Raw genomic sequence first — 24,689 nt, 5'->3', positions numbered from 1 at the left:
ATGAGCCATCGGGGCCTTTTCTGTGCACCAAAACGTTCACGGCCAAACCAAGCGAGCAGCGTGACAATAAAAGGGAAATGCGGCCTGGGTGGATTAATTTGTGTGTGTGTGTGCGCGGTGATTCTCAGCTCATCTGCTCGCTGCGCGCTGAGCCCTGGGAAGTGAGGTGAAAACACTAACCTTTTCCACAAAGCAATAACTTCCCACCATGACGTCGAAGCAACATCGCTTCAGTTGCTCCTCGGCTCTCGCTGTGAGAATGTCAGCCGAGCTCTTTTCATCTGGGGGGGGGGGGATTTCCTATCTGATTTACTTTGGCTGCGGCGCCTGTTTGTACGGGGCCATGTTTCATTTGAATATCAAAGGCGGGCGAGGAGGTGGCCAGACACTTTAGATGCAATATTTCGGACTTCCCGTGAGGAATGTGACCGCTTCAACGTGCCTGACAAAAAAACCTGATCAAGTGAGACAATGGCGCTACTGTGGCGGCGGCCCAATGCTAATCTCTCCACCGCAAATGAGACAATCACATTTGCATCTGAGTGCGCGCCTCCCCACGCTTAAAACGCCATTGGAGGAATTGGTCCCATTTATTTATTTTGTTTTGCCCGTTAACCCCGAGAGACTGCGGTGGCAAACATGTCCTGTCTGGTGTCGTGTTTGTTTTTAGCCACGCCGAGTCACAATGACAGAGTCAAGTCATCTGTTGGAGAGACAAAAGAAGGCTCTTCTACTTTTTCATCTTGCTCTAATTACGCTACGTCTTCCAGTAGACTTCTGTGCTGCCTGGCATGTTGCGGCCCAACGTGGTACTACACTGACGGCATGCAACTCCTAATTCAAACTTTCCTGTAAGTATACAGTTTACCTCTGTGGATGATGACAGAAAAAATAAAAAAAAAAGAATAATAAAGTGAGGGAAAATCAACTTCCATTGAGATCTTAGGGACCGATAAGGTGGGGAAAAAAACAGGGACAGAAACGGCATGGGGGAACGTGAACCAGAGAGCAAAAACACAAATTTCTAACCAATTGTCATCATTAGCTAATTTTGCATTTTTTTTTTTTTGTCATTTCACATTAACAAAGCTATCCATGTAGTATTTATACTCTTCAGTCTCCACTTTGCCGCAGCGATTCGTTTTCTTGCTGCCCTCTAGTCTCCTCAATCGCAGTGTCGTTGATTTGAACATTTGATGATACATGGCTAGAAATAACCAACATAAACACACGATAACATTATCATACCCTCATGCTTACATCGAGTTTTAAACACAGAAGACCCTTGTTCTCCTCCTTGTCTCATTTTCAGTGATGCGTTCAATGTCCCGCAGTGCTATTATGTTTTGTTTTTTGTTTTGTTTATTTTTACATTTGAGATGTTAAAAGTCAAGGGCAATCAAAGGTGAAAAAGAAAATAAAGAAAGCTATAGTGTCCGCGCAGCTAAACTGCCTGCTGGCTCAATGCAAGCAGATCAGGCAAAGCGATCACGGCAAACAAAAACACTGCAATTGTTTACAGGCGAACTTTTCTCATGAGCAAGAAAAACTCTTTTTCTCCCCTGAGTCTTTTTTTATTTTTAAGACCGAACCAGCATCCTTTGGTTTGCAAAACAGGGCCTCATCTTGTTTCACAACCACTGTTGACCATTTTGTTCATTCTCCCCCAGCATGAGCAGAGAATCCTGACATCATCTTTGTTTTTAGATTCCTTGCAACACACTCCCCCCCCCCCCCCCCAAAAAAAAAGCTGCTGTAATTTTTTGCTTTTATTCCCCTCACACTTAATATTTAAAGAGTGATTGAAGACACATGATTGAACTTGCTCTCGCATTGTTAATATTTACACTTAAACATTTAGGAGAAGCGCTATTCCTCAGATTACGCATTGTATTATTCTCCCTTGTGTTTAATTTTGGTCCGGCATTTTGCTTCAAAGCTGTGATCATAGATTAACCCGATTAACATCTTGACCCATCTTGCATATCCTTCGGGGGACGTGTTTCTGATAAAAGTTCCTATAACTATCTTGAGATTGAAAAAGGAATTTCCGCTTGGCTGTGTAAACTGTCGTTTGAAAGCCAGGAAAACATAAATTCAAGTAGAATTGTATTCGCAAAGTTGGGGGGTAATTGAAGTCAGGTCAAGTCCGTTTTATTTATATCGCGCCAATTCACAACAAAGGTCATGTCATGGCGCTTTCCATATGGAAAGGGTCTCGAAGCACGCTCCTGACACATTAATTGCATCCGGCATGAGCAAGCAAGAGAGGGTGACAGATCGGATGTCTGTTGTAATACCAAGACTGACCTGTGGGTGGCAGCGTGGAGCCACAGGCCATCCAGACTGACTGACATTTCCGAGAATAAGAAGTAGGTGAAGAAGCGATTGAACAAAAACCCGAACACTGTCCCGCCTTGCCAGCAACTTCAGCAATCAATCAAGAAAGTGTTGTTATCCCATGCTGATATATGAACCCCCAAAAAACTCAATGCAACGTCACTTACTCTGCGAAGCCACCACTAAATTAATCATCATCGTCCGTTCAGCTTCATGCTAACAAACGATGCAAAACGACATAGACGGGCTAACAAATAGCATCAGTGTTGCGATGTGATAACCCTGCAAGCAACGGGTATTTGCGCACAAACGGTGGAGCGGCACGTGGAAAGAAAATATAAGAATACTCACACGCATATATTGTTTATCCTTTGCGAGAAATTACCAATATTCCTGGCGCTTACCGAGTCGATTGTGAAACTCTTCTTCGCATTGTCTCTGTCTGTGGTATACAGCCCTCAGGTGGCCAAGGTGCGCTCACCATCAGGAGCAGCACAACGTTCATTGAATTGAAACAAGAAATGTAGAAAAATGCGGTTTAATCATTTATGTTTGGATCATGTTATGAGATAAATATTGATTCTAAATTTCTCCAGATGGTGTACGAGGCACAGTTGCTATACTGCGTTTTTGTACAGTATTCATTTCTATAATTGCGATTTGACAGTATTACAAGGTGGATTAAGTTGGGTAAATCCCCGCTGAAACAGTGCTGGCGACACAGCAGTTCTGTTTACTTTTGGCTTTTGACATGATACCGCCTCCACCTTCACGTCATCAGGTCTTTGGCTCTATAACTTCGGTCATTATGATAGCCAAACTGTTACCAAATATTTAGCGCAGAACGGCTCACTCACATACCTTTTTTTTTTTTTTTTTTTTTTTTTTTTTAGAAATAGACAGATCTTTACTTCATACTACAATGTCACTCCAGAGACTCAAGTATTTGTATACAAGCCATTAATTTAAAGAGTCATTTTTCCATACATAGTATGATTTCCCGTTTAGGATGTCCTGTGTGTGTGTGTGTGTGTTTGCTCTTCTTGTGTCACCCATTGGCTGCAATTAGTTATCCTGGCCACTCGTGTCGCTGTTTTCAATTTCGTCAGCGGAAGCGAGCAAGGTCAAAAATCCAACATGGCAACCCGCTGTGTGTTACGGGCCGTCTGGTCCTCATTTGCGTCCTTAAATTGTGCTATAAGTGCAAATTTAAGTGCGCTACGACGGATGAAAGTGCCACTATTGTCGCATTCGGTTAGTCAAAGAAGAGGAATCCGACAAGGTGAGACAGTTTGACAGGCTTTTAAAAATAGTACGTGAGCTATCGCTAGCTAACATGCATCTGTATGAATATCACCAATATAATTCTTCCTCTTTTGGTTTCCACTGTTTATTTCTACAGTCGTGGAAAAGCAGGAGGGTAAAACAGTAACCGTAAGTACAAACTACAAACATCCAACCATTAATGACAAGTACTGTCATATCCTTTGTGTTATGGTGTTTCTTTATATGCTCATGGAATTTTGTGTTACTTTTTTAAATACATGGATAAAACATACGTTATAGATGTGTAGCTGTCAAAACTGTTGCTATTTGTGTCGATGTGATAAATGTGTATTTTGTGTCTTGTTTTTTGGTTATAGAACTAGAATGACTCCAACTACTGATAGAAATTCCTTTTTCTTCTGTTGGCCAGCAAATTGTCCCCGTGTTTCGTAAATGTGCTCAGTTGCCGATGATTGGAATCCTTTTTTTTTTTTGAAGGACCATAACCAACGTGATCGTAACACGCAACTAAGATATATAAGCTGAACATTTGACCAATTATGTAATGCATTATTATACTATCAAAGTCTTCTGTCACTAGAAATGTACATGGAACAAGACAAAATTTGCATATATGCATTAAAATGGAAACTGAGCACTTGGACCAGCCTTAGTGAATGACAATCAACTCAGACATAGATACTGACAATATTTGCAATTGATAGCTAATGTTAACAAATGTCTGTCAGATTGAAGGAAAAATACTGGACAGCAGCAGCTGCACCTCAACCTCCAAACCCCACCGCCAAGTGTCCCATCTATAGATGGAACCTGCAGCACAAATACAACTACACGGTAAATTAGATCTATATCCTATGGTTGGTAATAAATGAATTACCTCAAAAATTTTTTTTTTTTTTTTTAAAACTCCCCTACCTTTTCAGGATGTGTTGCTTCTCAGTCAGTTCATCAGGTCAGATGGAGGGATGCTGCCAAAACGAATTACCGGTCTTTGTCCTGAGGAGCATCGCAAGGTTGCCGTGTGTGTGCAGATGGCTCACAGAGCTGGTGTGTACTGATGACCACCCCCCCTGCCCCCACCATCTCGACAAGTGATTTTTATATTTATGGCCAAGAAGTGTTTTTCATACAAATATTTATCCAGGACCCCCCCTGTAGATAGACACTGGGGGTGTACCACATGGCTCTATACTAGGCCATTATTTCTTACTGTTCCAGTAGAAAGATTGCGGCGTTCTACAAGGCTCACTCCCTGGGCCACCATTTGTTTTACAGTGTGCTCTATACAAATGTCAAAATTTTCTTATGTTAAAGAGCAGAAAACAAATGGTCTCCCACAAGGCTAGATACAAGTTCTCCTCCACATAAAGATTGAAATTACTTGGCATTCCAATTAGATTAGATACAAGAGGTCCTTGGTTAACAAAGGTCTAGACACGGCACACAATGAACTAGTTTGTGCAGCGGGGTAAGAATACATGTTCATGTGACACAAAAAGGCGTGCGCAAGTTACTGCTGTACTGCTTTTTTGTTTGTTTTATATTTATGGGATAGTGTTTTTCTTAAAAATATTTACTGTAATTATACATTTACTACTGCCTTCAGTGTATGTTAGTGACAGCCTACGGTGCAATCATACAGCCTGTAAACAACTGACCTTTTGTTTTGGTTTCAAGGTTTGCTTCCCGACCACAGACCCAAACGTCCAGAGGGCCATGTCCCAAAGCCCAAGCCACAACTCAACAGGTGACGCCAACACACGTGTTTGGTTTGTTGTTCAGACTATTATGTTTTAAACTAAAGGCTCGGTCTGTGCCATCTGCTTACCCCCCCCCCCGCCTCGTGCAGATACCTGACCCGCTGGTCCGTCAAATCCGTCAAGCCCATCTACAAACGCGGGCTAAAGTGGTGCAAGAAGCGCATGCCTGTTGGAAGCCATCTGCTCCAGGACAACGTCCGATACGGTCCCAAGCCCCTTTACATTAAACACTGAGGGATGCCTGCGCTGTAGCTGCTTGAACTGCAGATTTAAATCAGGGTGAAGAATCTGGAAGACAATGCAATTCTGAAAACAAGTAATAGCCACCGAGATATTTAACTGGTCAACAAAAACAAAATGTGATTTTTGTCCACTGTTCCAAGCATGCCCGCCAAAAAACTATTTATCGTACATTCTTTGTTTATAAACCTGTCATGCATCCTCTCATCTACTGTGTTGCTTTTCAAAAAGCCCTTAAAGAGGTGTAATGGAGACCAAAGTACTGTCGGTGGGCAAATAAAGTCTGCTTTTTTTTTTTTTTACCTCATTTTGTATTGATTGTTTTCATAAGCATGCAGACTTAATGGAACAAAAAGACAAATACATCTAGACATACAGTACACCGCATCTCTCTTTTTAAAGCATGAAGGGCAGGTCGAAATTCTTGGTCCCGTAGCCGATGTAGATGAATCCATGCAGTGGCGTCATGGGCACGTGGTAGAAAGTAAGGCCCAACCACAGCAGACTGCGAATCACACACACTTTGTTGGCACTCTCAAATTGAAGACTCCATGATCCTGCAATGCACAAAGATTACATTACATCAGTAACTGCAGTTGAAGCCCGTGATAGGTGCAAATCAGCGATAGAAACTAAAGAAAAACATTTGTATGGAGTTACACACACACACACACACACACACACGCTCTAAACTTATTAAAAGATATGTTTGAAAGTATTCCCTAGCCCCTGTTCGCACTCTCTCGCTGTAAAGAAATGAGAGACTAGTGAATTAAATGTGTACATAAACAGTTCATCAACCTGTAACCATATTTCCTCTTAACGAACGTCTGCTGTCTTAATGCTAATAGATACAAGAGTATTGTGAAACTATAATAACCTTGCACTGAAGGTGCTCAACTCTCAATTCTGACTTGCGGAGGTATTCTATATTTTTTAAATCACTAACACGGATGTTTGATAGTTGAATGCTCATAAGGAGGATTAAAAATCTGCGCTATAGCAAGGATGCGAAGGCTACACCGCGGTACAGCGAGGGACACTGTACTTCCGTTGATGTCACGTGTGCGCTTTTACCTTTCGGAATGTCCTCACTCAGCGGATCCAGAAAGTCCAAGGCCGGGTTCAGATCAGCCATCTCCAACAGCGCCTTTTTCTTCAGATTCTTGGGCTGAGAGAAGTGAAGAAAATGTTCAAGTTTCCCAGCTTGAGTGTAAGACAGACCTGAGGGACAGACATTGCGCTCATTTTTCCCACCGAGCATCTGTGGACCACCACAGGAGATTCTCGACGCCATACTCACCGCCGAAGCTGCGGTTAATTTGGACGACGCCGTGCATGCTGTTGATGAAGGCGCCCCGCGGCACCACCGAAGCTTCCTCGTTGATGTGGTGAACGGTCACCGCCAGCCTCGTCTCCTCCGTCACTTTGGTCTGAGCACGAGAACAAACTTTAGCGTATAGCAGCTGGATTTATTCCTGAAGTGTACAACGTGGCTGCAACATGGTTTTTTTTTCTTTTCTTCGTCTTCTCTCTGTAAGCCATTCTGTATAAAAGGTGCCCTTGCAATATGATAAATTGCCCCACACCTATAAATGTTTTTTTTTTTAAATATATAACAGCCTGCGACCCTAGTGAGGAGAAGCAGCTCAGAAAATGGATGGATGGAAATATATAACATTTTATCATAGGTACGTTCACTTTCTGTATGTAACGAGTATTACTTCCTCATCGAAATGTGCTCATTCAGACTGGTACTCACTGTCGACTCTTCCGCTGAAGGATCAAGTCTTTCTGCTTGTCTGGACTCGTACACAAATGATGGGTCGCCTTCGAATCGGCCCTTTGCTGTTTTGGACACGTCCTCGATCATTGCGCTTGTGGTGGAGGGGATCAGGAACCAGTCGATGCAATTGAAGCTTCACGCCCACACCGTAATGGAGACAGTAAGACGAACATGCTGCTTAAATTGCATTCAACAACAGGGGTTACCTGTAGAAATGCTGCGTGTCCTTCAGCTCGTCGTCCCTCCTCCCCTGAGCGATGAAATAGTGCTCCTTTAAACCGAGTATCTTGCCCCAAAACAAGACTCGGTTGAACTTGTAGTTCTTCTTCAAGATAATTAGTGAAGTTTGCAGAGCTGCCCTTTGCTCCGAGTTCAAAATGCACCCGCTACCCGCAACCAGCTCCAATGAGTAGGATAACGAGTTAGCGTCCATTATTGTTGTTGATTTTAGCACGTTACGATCGCTGTCTGGTACGTTATTAGCTTGCTTGCTTGTTAACGCAAGACAACGCTTCCGGAAAGGGAATTTGGTTGTTAAGAGTGTCAATAACCCACTCGTCACAAATTACTATCTAATGTTTCGTCTTTGGCGTCGTTTTCGTCAGTTTTCTATGCACTGGTCATGTATTTAGCGTCACCTTTCGACGGGCGGTCTTGCGCTGCTACCGGGTTTCCATGGCAACGTTTAAACAAACAATTTGGTTGGTGCGGGCGGAGCAGCTGTGGTTACGTCATTCGAAGCCAGGATCGACGTCGACAGTAACAAACTACACTTAAAAGTACTAAACTACAACTTGGAGAATATCAACTCTCTTGTTACTGTAAACCGGTGTGTGGTTTAGCGCACATACGGTAGGCTATAAACATTGTCACATGTAATATGTACAAAAAAATAAATCATGCTACTTTCGAAATGCTAATTTGTTGCAATGCTAACGTTCACTACCTACCTGTTGGCGAGTGTTAAACGCACCACGTGTCTCGCCTTTGTCCAATTAGAGAACAGAACGTCGTCCCTCTCAAGGAGGTCCGGAAGTTGAAACGTCGATGCTGGCATTTGCTCGACACAGCTAATAAATACTGTAATGCCTGCTGCACTTTACTATGAAATTCCACTTCCTCTTGTTTATCTCACATTACTATTTTTTGATGCGATACTGCATTGTTCTCAAGTCAACAAAAAGACAAGAAAATGACAACATTAGTTAGGTAACGTGGCATAGTATTGTAATGCCCTTGGATGCATCAGCCCAAAACTCAAGAGGTCAGACATTTGAACACAAAGGGCTTAACTGAAGAAAAGTTCAACAAAATAGTTTCATATGTGATACAACACCATCATTTTAACCCCTTTTCTATTGTAGATTCTTTTCGGGAGGAGAACCAGGGGTGGCCTGTACAATGAAATATTACAGGACTCAAGAGGACATGGTAAGTGACCAACACCATTGACCTTGTGTCTGTATACTCGTGTAGTGTTTGGATGCTGTAATTCAAAGGTGACAATTTCAAGGTTGTGTTATTAGTGGAGCAATAGTTGTGTGTTTGTAATGCTGGTTAAATACAGTATGTGTGTGTGTGTGTGTGTGTGTATATATATAATTATTTTTATGAAGCAATTTGAATCCAGTGTGACTGTAGTAAAACACCAATTAAATCTACTACGGAAAGTAGACTACAGTCACACACATGCAAATAAATGGTTAAAGACACATTATGCATAAATTCTCTCGCATCTTTGTCATTTGTTGACCATACAAGCTCGTAACGGAGAGAGTAGCATATCTTGCTGCTTTATCTGTTAGAAATATTGGTAGACCAGCCAGTAGACCTTACATTGTTAGAATTCATTGTTTTCAGTTTCTTTTGTTTAACCAATAAATAGAAAGTGTCCATTTACCAGCTGACGAGGCTAGATAGTAAATTATATTTCACCATTATAGCGGAAGCACAAAGTGGAAAAAAATATTTATTTTGTGTTCTTCTATTTAAGATGCAACTGCTGATAAATCGGGGTATAGTGTCTATAAGCACTTGTATTATTTATTTGTATTTATTTCAGTAAATTCTTGTACTCCTTTCATGGGCTCCTTTAGTATGGCAAATTATGTCCTTGAGTCACGCAAGTACTCAAAAACAGCATTTATAAAATATTCCCCTTTTTATAAATTGAAAATGTCCATTCATTCCCATGCTTGCCTCTTCCCAAGCCTTGGTTTCAGTTGTCCAAACAAAAGAGCTTCAGTTTGTAGTCACATGCTCCATCAGCAACGGTGGCCTCAGCTGCCTGCCAAGTTAGGGTCGCCTACTCGTAGGAGGGGAGTGGGGTGACCTCTTCGGACAAGAGTTGACCACGCCAGGACGGTGCACGCGTTCACAACAGATCAACACACTCTGAGCTCAGGGTCGCAGACGTGACATGGACATTTAGTCACCACCAGGGCAAGGCGATTCACGTGCACTGGTTACACTAATGAAAATACTGCGAACAGAAAAAACAAGCTTAATTCCCGCGCAAAAAAAAGAGTATGACAGATGTTAAGATTCATAAAAGTCTGGCGAGGTTCAAAAAGCTTTCAAATATGTATTTTTTAATTAAGTGGTCGCTACTTCGCGGATTTGACCGATGGCGGGCGTGGTCCAGAACCTAACCCCCGCTATAAACAAGGGATTGCTGAATAACAGGAAGTTTGGACATCTTGGGTTTTGTTGCCTTTTAAGGTCATATCCACCAGGCCTACTGACCACTACATAATCCACACGCACCTCAGACCAATCCCACTTGGGACAGGATAGGAAGAAAACTTGGAAGCGGTCGCGGTCCCGCTCGCTCTGGGAAACCCGCCGCCCCGAGCGACCGGCGTTGCCACGACACTAATCCCGCCACACAAAAAGCGAGGGAGCGTCACTTCGCACGTCGCCGCCAGACGCTCCCGTTGGCTCGGGGGTCACGGCCATCGATCTTGGCGCTGACACGTGGGCGAAACCTGCGCACTAAACTGGCTTTAATTTCTATTTGATGCACTTAATATGAATGAACGCTGTTGTTCTTGCCGCACTTCAATAGCCTGGGAGTGACGGATAAAGCGAATGCTGAAAGAGAGCCGGCCAGCCGACTCAATAATGGTGTCTGTGTCGCACAAAAGCACAGACAGCAAGAATGCATTGAGAAGGAACTGGACGGACTGGGTTGCACACCTACGCACAACTCAATCTGGAGGTTTTTTTTTTTTGAACTAGTTGAACTTGCACAGTGCTGATGAGACCACCTCCAGCAGTCCTTCCACCACCAGCCAAATGTCTTCATGTGTTCCGCAATTGAATTAGGCTGAGGTTTTCACAGGCTCATTAAATCTAGCAGAGCCACGTGTGGATCAAGCTGTGCGCCACCGACATGGTGGTGTGTTTCGGGCAGCGTGTGGTTCTAGAAAGCTGCCTCCACATCGTCCACATATAAATGTCAGCACATGCAGTTTTGGTCCAAGGATTCGGACAGCGGCGGTTTTTAGTATTTTGTCTTTATACAGCACCGCAATGGATTTTAAATAAAGCAATGAATATGTGACTTAACTGAAGATGTTCAGCTTTCATTGCAGCTGTTTCAGGCATTTAAAATTCAATTGGTCTTCGTGATGGTATTTTAATATTATTCAATGACCAAGTCTTCCCCCTGATCTCAAGTCAATAGAGCATTCCTTTGACTAACTGGAGACAGAACTTTCTTTTCTTTCCCAAACAGCTGTAAATTTCCAATTCTCCTTCACAGATCTTCATTGAGTTGCTTGGACTTTCCCATTGTTATGAGTATTGGTTAATCTGCCCAAAACATTTTTTTTTTTTTTTTTTTTTAAAGAAACTTTCAGCTGGAGTCAATCATGATCTTCAATCTGTTCCAGCCTCCCCCCAAAAAAAACACCAATTTCTGTAATATGTTTTTAATGGGGGAAAATAGCACTCTATAATATTGTACTTTATTTAAAACTGGCAGAATAACAACAATTAAAAAATATGAAGAATTAAACACTGCATCATGATAGAACTCATTCTAGAATTCATTGTGGTGCTTCTCCTGGTGTGCCCGCCTTGGCCACCGTGGGGCAGTATAAAACAAACGCAGAGGAGCCACCATTATTCTCAGTGACTCTGTAAGCTTCAGTAATATTAGTCGTTTTTTCACGGAGGATAAAGAATATATGCCTGTGAGTATTGTGATATTTTCTGTCTATGTGTTGCTTCACGGTGTTCAGAAATCCGTTGCTTAGAGACTTATAAGGCGGCGATAATTTTTTTGGGGGGGGGGGGAGAATCCGCTATATGTGGGACGTCACGTGACCAAACCCGGAAAACACGATAGCTGACTTATTGCTGCTTATTGGGAAGTTAGTTGTGTATCTCAAGTGTGCGTTTGCAAGTCCCAAAAATTTTATATTTTTTAAATTGTCTGAATGACAGCTCGTATTGGGGTCACTCATATCTCAAGGCACCACTGTAGTTTTATTTCAATCACATGGTGGTGGTGTATAAAGGCATCAATCATAAAAACTCAGTGTCCAAGTACTTGTGGACCCAGCTATACGTGACGCAATCTGTTGTGAATATCTGTCAGTGTTGTGAGGTCCCATTATCGCACATTGATCCGTGTCGAGCAGCCTTGGAAAAAAAAAAAAAAAAAAAGTCTTCGTCACCTACTAACCTACATATGTATGTCGTTAGCGCAGCACTCCGCTGGCCACGCATAACAACCGCGCTAATCAAGCTCAGCCGAAAGTCTTTACATGACAACAGACTGGCGGAGGCCTCAGTCAGCCCGGGTGGGAAGCGTGTGATGAGAAAGAGGGTGAAAGGGGATGAAATGGCAAGAGCACAACAGGAGGCGACAGTGGAGAGAGATCAGGTGAGGGGGCGGAGCTACTGCTATTATTGTCCAGTAACGGGCCACATACCAAGGTTAAATCCCCAGTCAAGACTGTGCATTGAAGTGCTTCAAAGCTTCGCAGTTGCAGATCAACAGCGCCCCCTGAAGACACACCACGCACGTTACGTCAAGGAATGGATTTTGTGAAAGCGTAATACAAAAGGTTTTGTATGTACTTTTTCAAACGGTAAAAAGAATATTTGTTCAGAGTTCTTTTAAAAACACTTTCAAAGTGTGAAAAGGAAAGTTTTAAAAAAAATAAACAAAGGGGAATTTAAAAAATGTTACAATTTGTTAAAAACTACAAAAAAAGTAAATTAATCAAAAGGATTATTTTTTGTACTAAAAATAATGTATGAAACATTTCAAGAAATGTGCAAAAACATGTTTTGACCTGTAAAAAAAAAAACAATTTTTTTTTTTATTGAACTTACAAAAATGTTCTTAAAATTGTTTAAAAAACTATTAAAACAATATGTAAAGTGATTCATGTTGAAAATTGTTAATGTTACAAAATTAAAAAAAAAAATATATATTTTTTTTAAATGTCTAAACTGAGCCGGCACGGTAACTGACTGGTTAGCACATGTGCCTCACAGTTCTGGGGACCGGGGTTCAAATCCCGGCCCCGCCTGTGTGGAGTTTGCATGTTCTCCCTGTGCCTGCGTGAGTTTTCTTTGGGCACTCCGGTTTCCTCCCGCATCCCAAAAACATGCGTGGTAGGTTGATTGAAGATTCTAAATTGCCCGTAGGTTTGAATGTAAGTGTGAATGTTTTTGTATGTTTCTATGTGCCCTGCGATTGGCTGGCAACCGGTTCAGGGTGTATGTACCCCGCCTCCCGGCCGAAGATAGCTGGATAGGCTCCAGCAGCCCACGACCCTATTGAGGATAATCGGTAAAAGAAAATGGATGGATGTCTAAACTGTAAAAAGGGACTTTTTGGGGTAAAAAAAAAAAAAAAAAAAAAAAGTAATTATTTTGTTTAAAAAAAAAAATTAAAATACACCAATTGTCCGCTTGACTAGTAACTCAAGTCAGCACTTGTTTATAAATAACAGGTCTGTGATATAGAAAGTGCATTATTAACGGGAAGTACAAGTTGCTTTCATTGACAGGTGTCCATTTGAATCATTAAACGCTTACTTACATTTTTGGCATCATTAACGCTTATTTTGTTCTCGTGCAACATTAGTTTCAACATTTGTCAAAACATTCAATCCACCGTTCTTTTTCTCCCAAACAAATCTGTGTAGGATATTATTATTTCTTTTTACCAGTAATCACAGAGACCCAGAAGTGTGCTTTCTTGTAAACATGGCTCTCTAATATCAAACAAGTGGGATCACTTCCCCTGTATTAACCTTTGACACTGCCTCTCCATACTTCTGTGTCCTTGGATGTGGCTGAGTTAATTCACAAGGGAGCGGAATGACGAACAAGATGTTAAACTTTGATTGTTTTTTTTTGTCACGCTGCCCTCTACAGGACTGGAGCTGCCCTCTGTGGAACCGTACGACTGCTGGGCCTGAGTCACCTTCGAAGCTCCCGCTGACGATTTGGGGTTCAGCACTCTGGGAAGGTAAACCTGTAATAAAATAACACCCCAAACTGTTTATAAATATGAATTAGTGAAGCTTTACTGTGGCTGTATTTACAACATTTACCATTGTGTTTTCCTCCACTCCCTCAGGTGTGTCCTCATCTTCCTCCCTCACCTGTAATGGAACACAAGAGATGTTACTAGATGATGAAGAAATGTGCAAGTCTGCAAATACGAAATGTGACTCACCGCGTAATTGTGTGGACTGAGGTACTGGAAATGGCCAAACAAGGTGTAGCTGAGGCAGATGAGGACAGTGATGACAAGCACCACCAGGGTAAACAGAGAAGTGGATGTCAAGAAACCTGGAATGTCACATTTGATCTGTTTATTATACTGGGAGAGGTTCCTAATATTTCCCCACAAGCACAATTGTTCGGACGACACCGGTGGTGTGACCCCCCCCCCCCTGCATGTCACTAACCTGTTCTGAGGACAGAAAAGAAATAAAGCCATATTAGGCAGATGATGGGTGCTGCCAGAGCTTGATTGACAGCCTTCAGGTGGACTTGACGGTCGAGACGTGTTGGCAAGTAGGCAAAATACAAGTTGTGCTTGTCCACCAGGTGCTTCAGCGTCATGTATAGGAGACCTAGTGGAGGTCACGCAGCCATTTGGAACATTCAAGTAATAATACAGGGTTGTCTTCTCTTTACGACAGTCCCTTACGACATTTTGAAGTTACAAATGGCGTGCAGTCTTAAGAATTTGTGGTCACACGGCACAGAAAGCTACGTTCAGTACTACCTGTATTTTGTTAGATTGTTTCATATTTATGGCCTTGATGTATTTTTCATACAAACATTAAGTAGTCCACACATTCTAAATGATGCATACATTTCACAATTACTTGCTGTTCCAGTAGAAAACAGGTGGTGTTCCACAAGGTTTGGTACTAAGTCTACACATCTTTGTGTTTTTCAGACAAATATTTCCTGTAATCATGACTTCACGACTGCGTTAGCGATAAGACTATGGCTCATTCCAAATTACGTAGAAATTCTGATTACGTCGCCAGCATATGGAATATTCCCCATGTCCATAAGTGTGCTGCAGTACTCACCAAAAGGCACAATAATGGGACAAATGACACTGTAAGCCATAATGACAGTAAACACACACAGGATCCAGCCATACATGGCGCCATATTCAAACTCAAAGGCTTGGTTCTGGCAAGAGAAAGAAAAGAACATCATATAATGAAACAAATACGTTTTATTTGGAATATATTCCGTCTAGTCTTCTAAACAAAACCTTAAAAGTGTGTATAGTTGAGTCATAAGCAGAGCGATTGTTGATACAACAACCATTGCTACAAAACAAATCTGATCGGTTTGCTTCTCGTAATGGTGAGTGAGTCAGTCTCTGGTCACTAAATTTGATACATTTCCGTTAGCATTAATTATCTAAAAGCTCTCTCATTCCAAGCCTGTCGCAAACCTGTTTGACGTATTTTCTTTCAGCGGCCGAGCGGGCGAGCGCGAGGCGGATGGTGTAAAGCAGCAAACCGGGCAGCCGCATCAGATCCATGGCCGAGCCCACCAGGGCCGCTGCGATCACGTAGTTGACGAAGAAGGCCCCTTGGTCAGGTAAGAACACACATCTAGTATAAAGAGGTAATATGTCAAACATCATGGCTCGGTCTGGAGTCTGATTAGAAGCAGAATGTGGTGATAATGTGCAGAACATTCATAGTCTGGAGGAGTTTGTAAAAAGGAGATTTGTGCAACCGTGAGAGGAACTTACTCAAACCTCAGCTTCCCATCTGTTAGAAATTTTTTGTCAAACAGCCAGCGGAAAAACAAGGCGAGGCTGCAAGTGGAGAAACAAAACCACTTGTACAGTTATTAACTTGACAAAACTATAACCCAAGCGATTATTATTCTGTGTGTACAATTTAAATCAGCATATAGTCTACGATGACAGAAAGGGAACATTAACACAAGCCAATGAGATTCAACACCAAAATTATATAACCACTTTATTCTTTTCTTCTCAAGAAACTCCAACATATGGCTAAAGCAAGGCCATTGAAATTACCTGGTGAGTCCTAGCGAGGGAAGAATGAGCACCATGAAGAGCAGAAAGAAGTAAAGCTTGTGCATCATGCTCAGCTGCTCGCTGGACCTGAAAGAGCGCACGGAACAATTCAATCCAAAGTGCAGTTTTCGCGTCACTCGCCAATCGGTATGCGTCACACCTGCTCCAGTGGGCCTCCCCGAGTGTGGAGTAGTAGACGATGGTGGGTAGCAGTGCGGAGAAGCTCCACAGTAGGAACGTGGGGAAGAACTGACTGATGATTGGGCTCTGGGGAGGCAAGAAAAAGGTGAGATTTGCAGCCCAAAGGGTGTGCGAGTCTCAAGACCGTACATTCAGATAGTGGATGGGCCTGGTGACGTTGAACTTGTCTATGGTGTTGATGATGATGGTGGGCGTTGTGAGGAAGGTGAGCAGGAAGAAAAGCAGAAAGTTGAGCATCATGTAGCGCATGAACCAAGAGAAGCCCTGGACTGACAGATGGTCCCTGGACAGGAAGAGGAGAGCCAAAGGCAACATTAAACACCACACAGTCCAACCTGGTTCATTTAAGTCGTACACAAAAGATGAAACGTGCATCCGTCCATTTTCTATGGGGCTTGTCCTCATTCACCCTATTGTAATCCTGACCATTTCCTTTTGTTGTCAACATTAATTGCCCTTATGAAAAAGGACACTTGAGGGGGGGGGGGGAATGCAAAGTAATTCCAATCAAATGATTCAGAGCATTTGTATTTCTTCTCATCCCATTTTCCTTTGGAAACGGAATCCACATTTTTAATGAAATCAAATCCACTCGAGTTCTTTGGAAGTTGCGAGGCTCCGCTGTGTGAAGGTCATGTGCGCTGCGGTAGGCTTACCAATAGAGGTTTTTGGGATGGGGTGCAGAGCTGACCCTCCACTTGCTCACTTTGAGACTTGCACTGTTGATCGACGGCTGACGCTGTCGGCCACAACAGCGACTCGTGCCGCCGCATTCGAGTGCGTTGAAGTCTTTCAGAATGCTAATGAGGATGGAGGACAGGCGTCAGTGACAAGAATGATGAACTTTTCAACAATGGCAGGCGTCCAGGTTTCCCGTTATGCCAGAAAAGAGTTTAGTCCATTTTGGCCCCTGGCCCAAACACATCACACTGTGTCTGTGACAGCTAACGCCGCTTAGCAGCGCTGACCACGTTGGACAAGATTCTAATATGGATTCCCAGCTGGCACGGATGTGGGAAGAAAAAAGATCAAATATTACTCACAACTTGGCCATGGCCTCCGTCTGCAAGGTGACGAAGGCAAGCCCCAGGGGGCGCTGTGGCACCACCTCCACCTGCTGCCTCACCTCCTCCAGGAGGTCTTTTTCCTTAGTGTTGTAGTACTCTATAGCGTCCACCTGGGGGAAGGCTCACATGAATGAGCACGTACAAATGATTCATCCCTAGGATTAAAGTCACACCCCACAGACAGTCAGAGTGAAGCTTATTTCTGGGGAAAGACAAGGATTCCAAAACCAGATATATGCCTTTCGCTGTCTTAAATTTGGATATACTTATTAGGGCAAGTGCACGAGGCTCAGTTGCCGCTTCTTGAACAATTTGCAAATTCAGCCCCTTAAGCCAGTTGAGCAGAGGAACATGAAATTCGGAAGGTATTTCTGTCACGAGTCGACTCATAAAAAAAGTTTCAAGAACCAATTCCGGAAAAGACACAGGAAGTCTTCTGTCTTGGTTTGCGAAGAGGTCATTTTAGTGTCATTTGGGATATTTCCAGGGGTCCTTAAAAGAAACTTCAGCCCCCAGAGCCAGTTTCACTTTGGAACACGAGTAGACACATTTCAGGGGCTCTTTCACAGACATGTTTGTCCTACAGATTTCATCCACATTCAAGCCACGTGTTTGCAAGACAGACGGGCGACTCCAAATCATACCAAATGTTTTGTGCGTGATGAAGGGCCTGCTTCTGACGCTCAGACAATGGCAGAAATATACATGCAATGCTGTACTGGAACCTGACAGTTCCGGTTTCATTCAAACGACAGTGAACCCCCGTTTATCTCATGGATACATTCCTGACCCACCGGTAATAATATCGTAGAGAAAAAGAATTATTATTATTTTCAGGCTTCAAACACATTTAAACATAATCAAACAAACTTTCTAAAAACATTTAATGTATTTGAATGCAAAAAAAACAAAATCAAATTGCAAGCAAAGCATGAACTGGTATAGAAAATACTGTACATATTATTGTGTCTGTGTGTTCCTTTAAGAGGCGGTTCCTGGTGGGGTGGTTGTAGAGTCAGCTTGAGCGTCTGGGCAAGAGCTATGGCCGACAGCAGCTTCTGTGCGAGTGTTTTGGTGTTTTTACGGCATTTAATAAACAGCTAAAAAGTGCGACAGTGACTGTAGCTTTTATCTTCCACATGTGGGGGCATTACAGTAAGTATACTGTAAAAAGCCATAAATAAACGATCACTTATCACAAAAACGATATATCAAGGATGCGAATGATGAACCGCAATAAAGCGGGGAAACACTACTTGCATGAAGTTCGCATCCAATAAGAGTGTCTTCTTTTTAACCTCGGCCAAAATATTAAAGGCAACCCGATAGGACACCTTTCATGACAACGGGAAGTCGTCTTGTCCATCCTTACCTTGTCACATTTGGCACAGCAACAGAGGCAACCGCACAGTCTGGGATATATGGTTTCCCGCTGGCCCGTCTTCTCCAGGACGCGCTCGTAGTAACGCAGGTTTTTTCCAGCTCGAACCCTAGAGTGAAAAACACCGTGGCATATTTGTCACACCCTGCATTGAATTGTGTTGTTTTTTTTGTTTTGTTTTTTTAAAATCCCTGAACAAATGTTTCAGATCACATTTATGAGGCGCGTCAGAGTGGTGTAGCTGTTTTTAGACATTTGAATGTAGAAACCTCTTAGTCATACCTTTCCTTATCAAGGTGCATGAGCTTAGCCACGTCATAGGCAATGTTGACCGCACACACTCGGCAGGTGGGGTATGCCTCTCTGTACAAAAGCACAGCAAACAATACGAACAGTGAAGGAAGCAACCATGCAAACTCCATTCAGTCCACTCACGCGAAATGTGTCTTTATGTCGTCCTCTTTGGCTGTTTTAGGGACTGAAGTCACAAACAAGGTGTTTCTGGGCTGCAAACCCGGCAGATTACGGTCAAGCACAAATGCCTCTTAAGTGTCAAATTAAGATTTGATACTAGGCAAAAACTCACTGTGTCCTGACCCATGCCTTTCATTTGTGATGTATGGTGTCGCAACACAACGACAGTGAGGGCGAGATAGAGGACGGCAAACACAGTGTGAAGCCACAACCAGTTGTCTCTGGGGAAAAATGCAAAACATTCTTAAAACACAGCCGGTAGTGTTTGTGCAGTTCGTTCCACAGTAGCAACATAACCCAAATGTGTACCTAAATCGAAATGCACTGCAGTCTGTAACTAACGCAGTAGTGAAGTCATAATTACATGAAACATTTGTATGAAAAACAAACAAATCTCTGGACTCAGTGGCAAGCTTTGTGAAACACCACCAGTTTTCTACTATTACAGCAAGTAATTGTAACATTGAATGTAAAACATCTGTGGGCCTCGTATAGCACCTTGGAGAACACCACAAGTATCCACGTACAGGGTTGGTTAACAGTAGAGTTCAATTCCTACGGAGGCAACGTAACCCTAATATGTATACAAATCGGAGGGAGCCGTTTTCCATCACCAACCTACGCTAACGAAATAGTAAAGTCATAATTACACAAAATATTTGTATGAAAAGTCACTTTGAGTCCTTAAACATGAAACGTAATGAAAAACTAAAACACGGCACATCCCTTCTTATGCCGCATGACGACTTATTGCTATGTCATTGCGCACCTTCATAACCTCATATGTTGGGACTGGTGGAAATCAAGGACCCCTGTAATGACCATTTAAAAGATAGATCTCGTGGCGGCCTAAGACTTTTTCCAGTTGTGCTACTGTATTCTAATCGCAGTTTGTTTTGCTTCCATGTTGCTGTTTATTACCCCTTTTGAAGATTCCCAATAGTCGTCCTTCCAAAACTCTGTGGCTTGTTGCCTGAAAGACATAATTAGGATGGAAAAATATGCTAAGAGAGAGTCATTGATTATTTATTTCTTTTTTGTCCACGCCCCACCTTTTTCAGCTGTAACATTTGCCATGAAGCTGTGCGTTTACATAATGGCCCCTTTTAAACCGACGTCGGCAAAAAGGAGAAGCAACAATAAAGGGAAACTTAGACTTTGCGAGTGAATATGTCAAAACAGTGGAGTTTGGGGGGGGGAAAGTGAATCTGGCAGTGCCCATTTATGTCCACAATGAACAGGTTATATACTTAAAGTGAAACAAACTGAAAAATCCGAAGCACCAAAGCTCACCCAGCAGGTCACCCGTCAGGTTGACCGGCAGTATGATTGAGAGGGAGGTGACCGTAATGATCAGCAGCAGGATGATCAAATGACGCTGGAAGGACAGGTAGTGAACAGCGTCTGCGCCGCATCGGGCTTTTATTTTTTCGTCGCTGAAAAATACAAACGGAGACGTGAGTTCAAGCGGATCGGCGCTCAACCGCAAAGCAGATGGTGACAAATCACACTCACTCCATTCTGAGGATGAAGGGTAGCCAAGAACAGAAGCCCTTAAGCGAGGGACATATAATAGATGTTGTTCAGATTGTGACAAATGACTTGGCCCGATCGTCACGAACAGTTTTATCACTCCACAAACCATTTCATACTCGAGGTCATCCCCACTGGACACGCAAGACGACATGTGTCTGTAACGACGGCCTGTCGACTCGGTGACCCTAAAACACAAAGCTCGGGTGTTAGCAACTCAATTCCTTACACAAAATATATCCAACCTCGACATGAAATTATTTTGCTACGACGCGACAAAGCCTGAACATTTTGCAAGATCAACAATCTGCTCCAGAATGTCTGCTTCTTGTCCACAATTAGCCAACATTGTGGCAAACCCAAAACCAGAGTCTAATTCAAAACCAACCCTTCGTTGTCCGCAACCAGCGCCAAACGTCCATAGTCCCAGAACTTCCTCCGTATAACCGAGAACAGGATCAGCAACACCTGTAGGACCAAAAGATAACAGTCAGTCCATCTGGCACACCTTTTACTTTAACTGTCGACAAACAAGAGCTCGTACCAAAAAGACGCTAAAGTTGAGCAGCAGCACAACAGGCACTCCCCCAAAGTTGACTCCATTCAGGACGGTATTCTGCGTGCTGTTGAAGCAGGTCTTGTCGTCGGGGCCGCTAGAACCAATGGTGCTGTTCGGGCCCACGGGGGACCACTGCTCCCACCACCAAGATGACATCACTGCGGGGGAACTGGCAGTTTTTGTCTGTACGCAACGACACACATCTGAGAATTAGTCCTTTTTTTGTATAAGCATAGGAAATGTTGCACCTTGGCAAGTGCAATGAAAAGGATGCACCTCCAAATGTTAATGTTTTTTGTTTTTCTCTTTCGACAATTTCCCCCCCTAACATTGAGATAGGACACTGACATTTTCAATACGATAGATACAACGGGTAGATGATGAATGTGGAAAGAGATGAGCCAATACAAAAGAAAGGAGTGGGAATAACAGAGTATATAACAACACGTTACTGTGATATTTTGCCGACACAATGATAGTATCAAAATAGTTCAACAACAGCACACTCAGTTAGTTTTTTTTGGTTTTTTTTCATTTGATTGTTTTATATTTATGCCCCAAGTGTTTTTTTTCCAGTGCTGCGACCAAGTGGTTAGCACGTCTGTCACACAGCTTAGATTGCATAAAGGTCAAGCCAACACTAGCTAAGTCTTAAACAACAACATACGATATGTCATGTGATTTCTTTTTTTATATCCATCCATTTTCTGAGCCGCTTCTCCTCACTCGGGTCGCGGGCGCGCTGGAGCCTATCCCAGCCGTCATCGGGCAGGAGGCGGGGTACACCCTGAACTGGTTGCCGGCCAATCGCAGGGCACATACAAACAGACAACCATTCGCACTCACATGCACGCCTACGGGCAATTTAGAGTCTCCAATTAATGCATGTTTTTTTTGGGATGTGAGAGGAAACCGGAGTGCCCGGAGAAAACCCACGCAGGCACGGGGAGAACATGCAAACTCCACACAGGCGGGGCCCGGGGATTGAACCCGGGTCCTCAGAACTGTGAGGCTGACGCTCTAACCAGTCGGCCAGCGTGCCGCTTTTTTTTTTTATATTATTATTATTATTATTTTTTTTTTAGTAAAACCACCATATGATAAATAAGAGGCAACCTGTTTTGTATGGAGATAAGTTTTTTGTTCCATTGTGCAGTTATCAACAGAGGATGATAGTAACGCGCTACGTTTAGGCTCCCCCGTTATGTTTATTTAATATAATTTACTTAAGTAACCAATGTCAGAGTAGTTTTAAATAAAACATACTTGTTATCTTACTGGTGTATTTTTAAGAAGAAGCAGTCCTTTGACTCAATTATATTAAGCTTGATTCTGCTCGCTACATTTATTGGTATCTATTATTGGTTGTGCAATCTTTTTTGTTGTTGTTCTTTGTGTTTTTAATAAGCGGGGACCGCTAATAAGCATTTTCCATGAAAAACGGGGGTTGCGTCCCCACCCCTAATTTACAAAGAATTCAAAATAAAAAGAAACAAAAATCCAAACCCGTAAATCCACGGGTGTCAAACCGTGATTATGGGGTCGTCCACTGTACTGCAATTTATAAAACGAACACTTTCACTTAAGTACGTTTTAGTTTGTACGACTTCAGTTGTTCTACTACTTAGACTCGAGAGTGTGAGCGCTTTTGCCACCTCTGGCTACAATAGATAGACAGGTATAGTGTCCCAATCTTTTACTTCCCAACTTCCAAACTCTGACCACGGGGGTTTGTCACGCACGTTGCTCTGCGCGTGCGTGACAACTCAAATCAACTGACCCGCACGCCGCGGTCGAAGTCACGGGTTCTGCAGCGCGCGCGGCTCCGTCTAACATCTGGAGTTCGCCTTCAAGTCGACGAGTGACACTTGTAAATCCAAATGACAGACGCGTCCGCCATTTTTTTTTTTGTTTTTTTTTTTTTGCGTGAAATACTTTTGCTTACTTTTTTTTCTTTTAGCGCTAATGACACCTGGCCCTAAGCAAAAAAACAAACAAACAAAAAAAACACTAACTCACTAGTTGTGGGGTGAAAAGTAGCGAATGCGGAACCGGAGACGTCGCCGCAGAACTTTTCCTACCTCACTGACAAGTCACCACCGTGAACGACATCCGCCATCCACAAAGTTGAGCTGCCTGTTCGAAAGGGAGACGCACGGCGTGTTTGGCTTGCTTACGTGGCCCGCCCTGCCCTGTGGTGTTTGCGCCCGTCGATTAGCCGCAAAGTCAACTTTTTAAAGCCGCGAAGACGCCCACTTGTGCGACAGTCTGTGTGCAACCCCAGGCGCGTGCGCGCGAGACATGTTCCGCGCATGCGCAGACAGTCGACAGTTGTAAGCAGAGCTGTGTCATGTCATGTGATTTCAGAAAGCCTACTCATATTTAATGTTTCATTGTTGTAGATAATGTAATGATTTACTTCTCTCATCCTGTTTACAATTAGTGCTTTGTCTTTTGTCTTTGTTTCTCTATCCCTTCACTCTCGTAACCCAAATCTCTGCTTGAACCACGAGAGATTTTTTTGTAATATTCTGGGAGATTTATTTATTTTATTTTTTTCCCCCCATGGCATAGTGTGTTGTAAAACGGGATATTGTAGCCAGGCTCCCATATGTTTTAAAAATGGAACTGTTTTATTTCACTTGTGCCTTTATTGTATTTGAAGATAGACTTGCATATTTTGCAAGTGGTCTCATTTTTGGGAAAATCTTTCCACACGCTTGTAGCATTTTATACACTGACATCAGTGTCGTAATGTTAGTGGGTGTTGTATCACACAACCTCTGTGATGATGCCATCATAAATATTGAAGTTTCGAAATGTGACTCACTACAGAGTGTTGTTAAAAATCCTGCCAAATTTGAATGATTAAAAAAAAAAAAACAATGAGGCTTGAAAATCAGGAAAAATCAAGACGTTCAACACTGTGGGCGTGTCCGCTGAATCCGCTGAAACGACGCCCCGCTCAATTGACAAATGTCAATCAAATACCAGTACTACGACCTGGAAAAATGGACACTACTTTGTCTTGCATTTTTCTTCTGCCTATACGTAACCACATGTTTGAGAAATATATCTGCTTAAAGCCTCCAGTGGCTGGAATCTATCCCACGGGGTCGTCGCGGGGCATTTCCACGGCACAACGAGGCACTCTAAAGTGGCCACGCCAGTGCATAGCCCTCGTTCACACGCCGGCTGTCAAGTTGGACTTTTAGAAAATGTTCCCCCTCCCCGAAGGGAATAGTCACAGGGCCCTGTTTTAGCAAAGGCCCCCCCAAAATGGTGAAAAACAGTGAAATGCTATAGCTCCACAATTCAGTACCACTAGTACATAGTTTTTAGTCTCTACACATTTTCATAAATGATTTTCAAACATGTAGTAATGTATTTGGAAACTAATCTCGGAATTCACATCACAGTTTAACATTCACGATTGTCGGCTCTGGGAGGAAAAATCACTTTGAGCAAAGCCCACACCACAGGATAATCGCTCAGGATAATCTT

General features: G+C 42.8%; 3 protein-coding genes across 7 annotated transcripts; 1 reads left to right on the top strand and 2 right to left on the bottom strand.

Moving 5' to 3' along the window:
- The first annotated feature begins 3,460 nt into the window (after window positions 1-3,460).
- mrps18a (mitochondrial ribosomal protein S18A) lies at window positions 3,461-5,924 on the top strand. Its single transcript, XM_061704298.1, is given in 7 exon segments — window positions 3,461-3,622; window positions 3,743-3,774; window positions 4,356-4,379; window positions 4,381-4,461; window positions 4,551-4,674; window positions 5,305-5,374; window positions 5,477-5,924. Coding segments are annotated over 7 exon segments (621 nt in total). The 5' UTR covers window positions 3,461-3,477; the 3' UTR covers window positions 5,622-5,924.
- Window positions 5,899-8,356, bottom strand: rsph9 (radial spoke head component 9). The gene is made up of 5 exons (XM_061704297.1): window positions 7,620-8,356; window positions 7,390-7,546; window positions 6,931-7,060; window positions 6,705-6,851; window positions 5,899-6,184 (listed from the first exon to the last, which is right to left on the bottom strand). The coding sequence occupies exons 1-5, from the start codon at window positions 7,844-7,846 to the stop codon at window positions 6,024-6,026; spliced, it is 822 nt and encodes a 273-aa protein (XP_061560281.1). The 5' UTR covers window positions 7,847-8,356; the 3' UTR covers window positions 5,899-6,023.
- Window positions 8,357-9,371: 1,015 nt separating this feature from the next.
- On the bottom strand, window positions 9,372-23,477 carry tmem63a (transmembrane protein 63A). Of its 5 annotated transcripts, XM_061704428.1 has the most exons (25): window positions 23,267-23,477; window positions 21,171-21,368; window positions 21,015-21,094; window positions 20,736-20,814; window positions 20,609-20,646; window positions 20,387-20,529; window positions 20,015-20,066; window positions 19,206-19,314; window positions 19,055-19,125; window positions 18,902-18,982; window positions 18,611-18,728; window positions 17,215-17,348; window positions 16,828-16,971; window positions 16,301-16,454; window positions 16,131-16,237; window positions 15,971-16,057; window positions 15,677-15,742; window positions 15,371-15,533; window positions 14,994-15,099; window positions 14,355-14,522; window positions 14,120-14,235; window positions 13,995-14,045; window positions 13,865-13,915; window positions 12,357-12,430; window positions 9,372-9,895 (listed from the first exon to the last, which is right to left on the bottom strand). In XM_061704428.1, exons 2-24 carry the CDS (start codon window positions 21,339-21,341, stop codon window positions 12,374-12,376), a joined length of 2,346 nt encoding a protein of 781 aa, XP_061560412.1. In that variant the 5' UTR covers window positions 21,342-21,368; window positions 23,267-23,477; the 3' UTR covers window positions 9,372-9,895; window positions 12,357-12,373. The 5 variants fall into 5 exon arrangements, with proteins under 5 accessions (XP_061560412.1, XP_061560413.1, XP_061560411.1 ...); XM_061704429.1 differs by lacking the exon at window positions 12,357-12,430 and having other exon boundaries at window positions 9,373-9,895; XM_061704427.1 differs by lacking the exon at window positions 9,372-9,895 and having other exon boundaries at window positions 10,667-12,430.
- Between the last annotated feature and the right edge of the window lie 1,212 nt (window positions 23,478-24,689).

This window comes from Phycodurus eques, chromosome 18, assembly GCF_024500275.1.
Source record: "Phycodurus eques isolate BA_2022a chromosome 18, UOR_Pequ_1.1, whole genome shotgun sequence".
Taxonomy (NCBI): domain Eukaryota; kingdom Metazoa; phylum Chordata; class Actinopteri; order Syngnathiformes; family Syngnathidae; genus Phycodurus; species Phycodurus eques.
Note: the sequence above shows the minus strand (reverse complement) of the source record. Positions and strands in the feature narration are given on the sequence as shown.